The 9,778-nt window shown below is 33.5% G+C and overlaps 1 protein-coding gene across 1 annotated transcript in view; it reads left to right on the forward strand.

Moving 5' to 3' along the window:
• Positions 1-8,167, forward strand: part of ANO5 (anoctamin 5) — a 72,242-nt gene extending 64,075 nt beyond the window's left edge. The window contains exons 18-21 of the mRNA XM_011937528.1: positions 1,140-1,345; positions 2,897-3,075; positions 4,391-4,496; positions 7,857-8,167. Coding sequence (XP_011792918.1) covers positions 1,140-1,345; positions 2,897-3,075; positions 4,391-4,496; positions 7,857-8,078 — 713 coding nt within the window. The 3' untranslated portion in view covers positions 8,079-8,167. The remainder of the gene's footprint in view (positions 1-1,139; positions 1,346-2,896; positions 3,076-4,390; positions 4,497-7,856) is intronic.
• The last annotated feature ends 1,611 nt before the right edge of the window (positions 8,168-9,778 follow it).

A 9,778-nucleotide genomic window follows, 5' to 3' on the forward strand; every position in this document is an offset into this window, starting at 1 on the left:
CATCAGAGAAATGCAAATCAAAACCACAATGAGATACCATCCCACACCAGTTAGAATGGCGATCTTTAAAAAGTCAGGAAACAACAGGTGCTGGAGAGGATGTAGAGAAATAGGAACACTTTTACACTGTTGGTGGGACTGTAAAGTAGTTTAACCATTGTGGAAGACAGCATGGCGAGTCCTCAAGGATCTAGAACTAGAAATACCATTTGACCAAGCCATCCCATTACTCGGTATATACCCAAAGGATTATAAATCATGCTGCTATAAAGACACGTGCACACATGTTTATTGCGGCACTATTCACAATAGCAAAGACTTGGAACCAACCCAAATGTCCATCAATGACAGACTGGTTTAAGAAAATGTGGTACATATACACCATGGAGTACTATATAGTCATAAAAAAGGATGAGTTCATGTCCTTTGTAGGGACATGGATGCAGCTGGAAACCATCATTCTCAGCAAACTATCGCAAGAACAGAAAACCAAACACCGCATGTTCTCACTCATAGGTGGGAACTGAACAATGAGAACATTTGGACACAAGAAGGGGAACATCACACACTGGGGCCTGTCGTGGGGTAGGAGGAGAGGGGAGGGATAGCATTAGGAGATAAACTTAATGTAAATGACGAGTTTATGGGTGCAGCACACCAACATGGCACATGTATACATACGTAACAAACCTTCATGTTTTGCACATGTACCCTAGAACTTAAAGTATAATAATACATACATACATACATACATACATACATAAAAGTAGATGGGCTAGCAAGATTGAAAAACTTGGTTACCTCACTAAATTGCTAATACAAATATAAAGACTAGACAAGCATAAATCTAAACTTAGCCCATAATAAACGGCAAAGAGGAATAGATTTTCTTCTAACAAGCATATTTCTAAAGGAAGAGCAAAGAAGGAACTCAGCCATGCATGTCCAGTTTCTTCTTCCAGTTCTAGCAAGCAGGTTAGTCCCCTGTGGAGAGGAGGAACTGGACAGACAGACAGAAGCCTGAATTGTCATGTTCGTGTGGATCACTCCAAAATGAAGGAAGTAGCAGGATTTAGGCAGGGTGTTCTTGTCTTTCTCCTTCACAATAATGACTTCATGCCTTTGTCTTTTCTCTGCAGTTATTCAATTTGGATTTGTTACACTATTTGTGGCCTCTTTTCCTTTGGCTCCTCTTCTTGCTCTCATAAATAATATTGTAGAAATTCGAGTGGATGCCTGGAAACTTACCACTCAATACAGGAGAACTGTAGCTTCTAAAGCTCATAGCATAGGTGTTTGGCAAGACATTCTTTATGGAATGGCTGTCCTTTCTGTTGCAACTAATGTAAGTGGACCTATTTCGGTGGGGTGACTTTGTATTTCATTTTGGGGGGGCACGGGGAGATGCGAATGATGCTTAATCTTTACATTGATTTCATCATGGTGATACTTTATAAAGCTAAAACATCTCAAAATTGTTAAGCGCTGACCAATATAGAAAAACCGATGTCATGCAAACTCTTAGAAATACAAGAACAATTATAAAATTACTCTCATTAAAGTATGACACAGTTTCACAGCATGTGACAAAGTAGACAGAAAATAAGTAACAGTATAAAGTGTTTGGATAAAATAATTTAAAAATGATTATATTTGTATTTGTATACTACAGAGAATGTACATTTACCTGTTATGTTTATGAAACACTTAAAATGTAAGAAAAATAAATTTCCAAAAGTATAACTTTTACAATGCATGTTCACTTACAATATACTTTACAAATTGAAGTTGATAATAAGATAATCAAAAAAGAAAATCTAATACTTTTAAGTAGGATTCATATAAGGGAAAACAGAATTGAAATCATAGAGCTTAACTTAAATGAAAGCCTATAGGAATGAGCCAAAACCACTATTACAAAAAACTCCATTGCCATACATTTTTAATTATTAAAAGAAGACTGGAAAATGAGCTGAGTATATAACTTAAGACACTATCAAAAATTATAAATCCAATTGATAGAAAGTAGTAAAAAAGAATAAAGATGTAATCAGAAAAAATCAAATTAGAAAACAAAAAGTGACGTAATTGCTAAGTAAATCAAGAGCTAGACAAAGTAAGTAAAACTCTGGAAAAAAAAGTATGAGAGACTGCTGTGTACCAATTTACTCCAATAAATTTTGAAATATATTTGAAATGACCACTTGTTTAGAAAGCAGAAATTGTCAGATCTATTCACTAAGTAATAGAAAGCCCTAATGGACCATCAGCCATAGAAATTGCATTAGAATTTTTAAAGCATAGCACTAAAAATACAGGTGCCAGAGCCAGGTGGTTTTTAATTGACATATCTAACCTAGAAGAAATATGCTATTTATACTATTCCAGAACTTAGGAAAGGATGGGAAAATATCATTCCCGTGGAATCAAATACTGAAATTAATTGCACTGAACTGTGAGAAATTTGCAAACACATGATATTCAGTTTCTTCTTTCCTTTCCTGTTAATCTCTTACACACACACACACCCTGCAGTCCTAGCTCATTGGGTTAGTCTAAGAAAGTGAATTTGGTTAAGGATAGTAGAACTGTGCTGTTAAACAATAAGAAATATAAGAAATAGCAAGGCTTGATGGAAAGAACATGGTTCTTGGAGACATATATTTTGGTCTGACTCTCTACTTAGCCACTTTGTAGCTATGAAATCCTGGAATACTGATCACACACTGTGAATGAGCTGTTTTGTGTTTCAGGACAAAGACTTGCATATTACTATGATTTATAATAGTATTTAATTATTTTGCATCTGTACAATTTATGGTACTGAGAGATGTACAAGTCAGACATTATTAAAACTAAATTGGCAGCCCATGATCTTCCTCTTTTTATTCTTCAGGCCTTTATTGTTGCATTTACGTCAGACATCATTCCCCGTCTAGTTTACTACTATGCTTACTCAACAAATGCCACGCAGCCTATGACAGGATATGTGAATAATAGCCTGTCAGTATTCCTGATAGCTGATTTTCCAAACCACACTGCACCTTCGGAAAAACGAGACTTCATCACTTGCAGGTGATTTGTTTGTTTGTTTAAGTTTTAGTTTTATCCTTTAAGTATATTTCTTAAGTTATCTATTACCTTTATGTCTTACAATACAAAGGATTTTCTTAGGGCAACAAAAATCCTGTATAAATAAAGTGTATCCATTCTAGAATTCACACATTGTATGATTCAGATTTGAAAAGGTAAAATGGCAAAAACTAAGAGATTATGGGTAAAGATAACATTAATTTAAAATTTTTTCTTACTTTCTAATTTATCAAAAGGGTTTGTCACCAACAAGTGCCCCTTAGTCCAAAGCTGCAATAATCTATAGATCATACAACACTGTCATATTGTATATACATTTAACTTACTTGAATTTATCTGTGTCCTCAGAAAAGAGAGTGTGTGAGAGAGAAATAACAATATAATAATATGATTAGTTCACCACCTATCCTGCTAAAAGATTTTATTCTGTATAGGGAATATAAAATTGCATATGTGAACCTACTGTTTTTACAATCAGTGTATCATGTACTATGGGATCTTTTCACCATACAATGTAAAGACACACACACACACACATGCTTATCAAGGCCCCTTAATTTAAGCCAGCTGTTTCATTTGAGACTCCAAAAAAAAAAAAGAGCAAAATATTGCAAGACAAGCAGACATTATTATATTGCTATACTACATATTTGAGTATAATGAAATCATAGCCTAATGTGTTTAAGAGCATGGCCACTGGTGTCAGATTTCTGGATGTGATTACTCACTAGCTGGACTAACTATTTCAGTAGGACCAGTATCCAGTGACTTTATAGAAGAGAATGAACACACAAAGCTGGACCTTAAGAAAACTTCAGAATTGTGTTAGGAAAAACAAAGCAATACAGCATCAGAACAGCCAAGAGAAAATAGAGTTTCAAGAAGATAGAAGTGGCCTATAATATTCTTATTTTTGAACGTCAAATCAAAGGATTAATATATACCTGCAATTTAAGGATAGAAGAGAAGGAAAGGATTGGGAGTGTTAAGGAATAGGAAAAGAGGAAGTGGAAGCAGCAAATTTTGAATAAGTAAGTTATTTGAGAAGCTTGTCTTTGAAGGGCAAGAGAGAAGTTTCACTTGTGTGTTTCTTCTTGGATCTCTTTTGCATGTAAGTAGCATATACCCTGACTTTATGTGAACAAGAAAGATAAATGTTTCATGATATCAATTAACTTTGACCTGATTTTTCTGATCAACTAGACAGGTCTGTTAAGAGAAATAATAAGAAATTATATTAGGTCGCTCTAGTTGAAGCTATAACTATTTTTTTTTTTCATTTACTTCCACTTTTCAGGTACAGAGATTACAGGTATCCTCCTGATGATGAGAATAAGTATTTTCATAATATGCAATTCTGGCATGTCCTTGCTGCCAAGATGACCTTCATCATTGTTATGGAAGTAAGCTGTTCTTAACTTTCATTCCAGTTACTCTCTTCTCTCTTTAGGCAGGTATTTCCAAAGGTAACCTCTCATCAGAAAGTTAGCAATATCTCAATAAATTGTCTTGAAGGAAGTATTGTATTTATTGTCATAAAAAGAACCTTAGGGATATTTTCAGTACAATGGATTGCCTATTACTCACTTATTGCTGTTGAACATGTCATGGGGACAGGAAAGGAAAGGAAAACAAATACGGTCTTTTTCCCTTGAAGTCAGGAAAAGGGGAAATAACCCACGGATTTTACAGAGTACCTATTATTTACTAGTTCCAGAGGCTGTATTAAATCATAACAATATTGTAAATTAAACCTTATTGCTCACCTTTGAAAAAGGAATCTGAGATTCAGTAAAAATAAGTAGCTGACTTAACGTTAACTAACATTAATGCTAGGTCTCAATGCCAAATGTGCCTCACTCCCAAGTTTATACTCTATCTATTATTTTTATGCTTCCTCTCTTGTGGAATATCTAGTGTAATTATAGAGATAAGGCATGGAAGAAAAGGTAACCAATACAGAGGCAGTATTGGACAAAGTTTCAAATTGAGTGATACAAATCATATGGCAAGAAGGCCGATCAGGGAGAGAAAAGTAAAAATAAAGGCACTTTTTCACCCTGGAATAAAGCCCAATAAAAGACAATCCTAACCCAAAAACATGCCATTCCAACCAGTTTCTGTTTAATTTGTTTTTATTGTTATCAAGGTTTCACATGTAATTTTAAAAATCAAATAGTTCTGCATGTCAAAAAAACAAAAGAGCAATCGTACATAATATTCCTGCCTACCCTAAAATCCTAATATACAAATGAAACATCTCAACTTTTTTAACTCATTCTTCTAGTAGTTACCCTTGTATATGGCAAAAGAACATGATTTCGCAGTTATATATTTTTATTTTTTAGTTTTAGGTATCAATTACTGACATTCTACTTTGGCAGATCTCTCACATACACACCCACACAGAGAGAAAGAGAGAAGGGAAAAAAAAACTTTATCTTTCTCCTACCGCTCAATAGTTAAAGCAATTTTGTCTTATTCTGAAATTCAAAACCTCAGGAAAGAGGAAGTATTTTGATAACTTATTTAGCAGCAATATATGATCTAATTTAAGGCTATTGATAGCTTTTATTTATTATTTTTAGAGTGACTCTTCATTTACTTTGCTGCAGAAATATTTAAGTGTTTGATACAGAGTGCCACCTGAGACCCTGCTGTTTATACACTAAATTACATATTTTTGATATTTAATCTCAATTCTGAAATATTTCTGTCCATCAGAGTTTTGAGTAAGATGTTTTATATAAATACAATAGTCAGGGTTTATAAATTATGACTTTATAAATATTAATGACATCTGTTTCCTGTCTTACATTCTGAACATATTTCTTTTATTATAATATTGCTTTTCTTTTCTCCCTCTGTCTCTTAGTTCTTTATAAATTTATCAGTCTTTCATTCCAACATTTTGCATCAGAAGTTTAGATCACCTTTCAGCCAGTAAATTACTTCAGGAATTCTTTTGTTTTAATTTATTTATTATTTGTATCAATTTTTTGTAATAATTGCAGACTCCCACCAAGCATCATCCTGGGACTTCTCTTCATCTTGTCTTCTATTGGAGACTATATTTTCTGCAATCTATGTTTCTCACATTTTTGGTTTACTAATTTACTTTGGTGAAGCACATCTTCCAGTAATATCTTAGGAAAAATTATGGGCTGTCCATTTTTGAGGAATTGAATATTGAAAATTTCTTTTCTTTCCTTACATGTGATTATTTGGAATAGAATTTATAATTAAAATTTGTTTTCTTGAAAAAATTTTAATCAACATTATTTTGATATTCCTGAAGTTTTGAAGACATTGCTTCATTTTCATTCAGCTTCCAGTATTGCTACAAAATGCAATACTATTCTGACTCCCCAGTCTGTGTGTATTATCTATTTTTAAAATCAATAAGGTTGTAGGATTCTCTCATTAGCCCCGTTTTTATGAATCTTCACAAGGTGGTTCTTTGCTATTTGTCAACATTCATTGTTTTAAACACTCATTGAGCCCCTTAGATCTTAAAACGTACTTACGCATCAAGTTGAGACAATTTGCTGGCATAATTTCTTTGATAAATTTTTTTCTTTCTTTTTGCTGTCTCTCTGGAACTGCTGTTTACACTCAAATTTACACTTCCTAGTTTGAAATTCTAATTATTTGTTTTCTCCTCTATGAAAACCTGGATTAATATCTTTTTAAAAATTCTACTTTTTTCTTTTACTCCTTTCCTTATATCTGGTTCTTTTTTTTTTTTTTTTTCCACGTCAGAGACTTTCCTACATATTTGGTGGTTCTGCTCATGTTTAAGAGTGTGGCAGTGAAAAGCTGACTTGAAGCATTTTGTGCAAACAGGAGTGATGTCACTTGGTGGGTTTCACCGTAGGTTGATAAGGTAGTGAGCTGACATTTTCATTGGATCCTTACAAAATTTTGATATCCACAGTTCTGCTTTTACAGAATAGTTACTTTTCCCAGAGAAAACTCTTTAAATCTGCCTGTTGAGATATTTTGTGGCTGCCTGTGTTCTAAGACCTGAGCAAGGCAGAGGAGACTAAGTGTCTCACAGTTCGTCGTGCTGAATTTCACTGTTTTTACATTTTTTTTTTCAATATGTTTTCATACATCCACTGTGTCTGGTGCCCCTGGATTCACAGCTTTCTGGTATAATTTCTGCAGAAAATAAACTCTTCAGCTGCTTCCAGGGTATAGTATGGAGTAAAAGAATACCTGGATACAGATGGGAGAAAGGCTCTGAAAATTCAAGTGCTCCTTATGCGAATTTTTATCTAATCCTCTTGTTTTCAACTCCAACTCACACTAATACCTTCAAAAGTCCTTATTGCCTTCTTTCCTGAACTTTTCTGATAATCTAAAACAAAATTGGCTTTTGTCTTTTTGGTTTCCACTGTCAGTCACCACATCATCATTTGCAAGTTTGCTAGCCTTTTTCAGTCTTTTGAGTCTAATTCCTTTATATCTAATTCCTTTATAAATATTTTATCAGCTTTTCAGGAAGGAGCAGTGATAAAGAGTATATTCAATAATCATGTTCAACTGGAATATTGCTAGTTACATATTTAAGTATATATTTATTTGTTTAATGTTGATCTTTGTATGAAAGTTCTAGGACAGGGACCATATCTTCTTACTTGCCTTTCTACCTCATATGTTGAGCAGTTTTTTAAATAAGTGAAATGATTTTTAAAGACTTTCTGCCGAACATGTGACACCTCTAACAGCATCTAATCTTTCCTTTATATTTCCTCTAGCATGTTGTGTTTTTAGTTAAATTTTTGCTGGCCTGGATGATACCTGACGTTCCAAAAGATGTTGTGGAGAGAATCAAGCGAGAAAAGTTAATGACTATCAAGATTCTCCATGATTTTGAGCTCAACAAATTAAAAGAGAACTTGGGAATTAATTCTAATGAATTTGCCAAGCATGTCATGATTGAGGAAAACAAAGCACAGCTGGCTAAATCAACAATCTAATCAGCATAATGAGGAAGCAGCAGGTGGTCTGCCTTACTTCACTTTTTCCTCTGGGTTTAGGTCCAGAGGTCAGAAGCCATGTGTCAATTTTACCCCTTTTTTTTTTTTTTTTTAACTCAAAGTTTTTATACACTTTTATAGAGGCCAACTTTGTGATGTTGGAAATGTACTACTTCTCTGCTTCATTGGCTGGGCCCTTTCCAGATGTTGTTTTCTGAGGTGCTGTAAATGACTGTTGAAATTGCAGGTAGAATCAGAATACTGGGAAATTATGGAGTCTTGCAGTTTAGTAAGAAACACTGGCCTTGGGCTGTCCCATCACTTTCCAGTGCATCTGTTTATTTTTATGGTCTTCTCTTGGGTTATTTGATACCTCCTTCCCCATTAAGAAAAATGTTGGGGCAAAAAGAAAGGGATCAAAGAGGCTGACTGAGCCCTGTATATCCTATCATTTTAAAATGTGCAAATGAATTGCCAAGATCAGATGACATAAGAAAACTCACACATTAAAGTGTTAATGGATCATAGCAGAGGTTTATTTCTGACACATTCAACTACAATCAGAATCCCAGATAGCTCTTCCCAGTAAATGCAGAATTCCTTTTCTCGAGACTGGAATTTTGGGTTTCAACATAAAACAACTTGGTTCTTAGAGATAATAATTTGGTCATAATAGTTTCAAGACTGATCTTATCTGGAAAACAACATTGTGAAGCTGTTAGATTGCTTCAGGTTCTCAAGCAAAGATAAAATAGAGAAGTAAATGTGTTTTCTTAGTAGTTAATGGATGAAGACAATGTATATTGATTAATTTGTGGATTTTAATCTAGAAAATTGTTAAATTTCTTAAAAATCACTTTTCTTCTGGAATGCCAATTTCACATCATGAAGCCTTTTTGTATAAGTTAGGTACAAGTTGTTTATGATAAACATTTCTTTGCTTTAAAATAATTGCAAATCTTTTAATAAGTTTACAATCTTTTCTATTGATGTGTCATCTTATACAATGCTCAGTGCCTTGTTCCAATACCTCTGACACGGAAGAAGTCATGTTGTTAGCTAGTGATTTGATGTGATGTAACATCTTAAATATAAGCTTGTCTTAAAGAAATTGTCAGTATAACAGCAACCACAGACTTGAACACCAAAAGTGAATCAACCAACTAAGAATGAGTTCATAGACTTAATAATCTAAGGGGTAAAAATGTTTGTTGAATTATTCCTCTCAAATTTAGGCTTGTGTTACATGCACAAAAGTCCTTGTTCTTTTTTCACTTAAAAAAAAACTAAGTATATATAAATTTGTGTATGTATACACACACATAGCTATATAAATAATTATTAGCACTGGAGTGATACAGTCAAGTTATGTAGTATTTGAATCTCTAGTTTCAAATTATAATTCACCTCCAAAAGAATATTGTTTTATAATCACACACATAAGAAATTTTATCACAATATTTAAAACTAACATTTCATTATCTAATGGTAATAAATTATTGTGGTACTGCCAGTATTAAATATATGGCAGATGGTATTAACTACTGTTCAATAGTAAGCATATAGAACTGGGGATTATGGATTTTATAAACTATGAGACAGTCACCCCAGTTTGGACTGGGACTAATGCCTGGTACTGATTTGTCATCCACTGAGTAGACTTTATGAATATTTTTAAGTAATTTGAAATGACCTCATTA

The sequence above is a fragment of the Colobus angolensis genome, unplaced genomic scaffold, assembly GCF_000951035.1.
Source record: "Colobus angolensis palliatus isolate OR3802 unplaced genomic scaffold, Cang.pa_1.0 Scaffold164, whole genome shotgun sequence".
NCBI lineage: Eukaryota > Metazoa > Chordata > Mammalia > Primates > Cercopithecidae > Colobus > Colobus angolensis.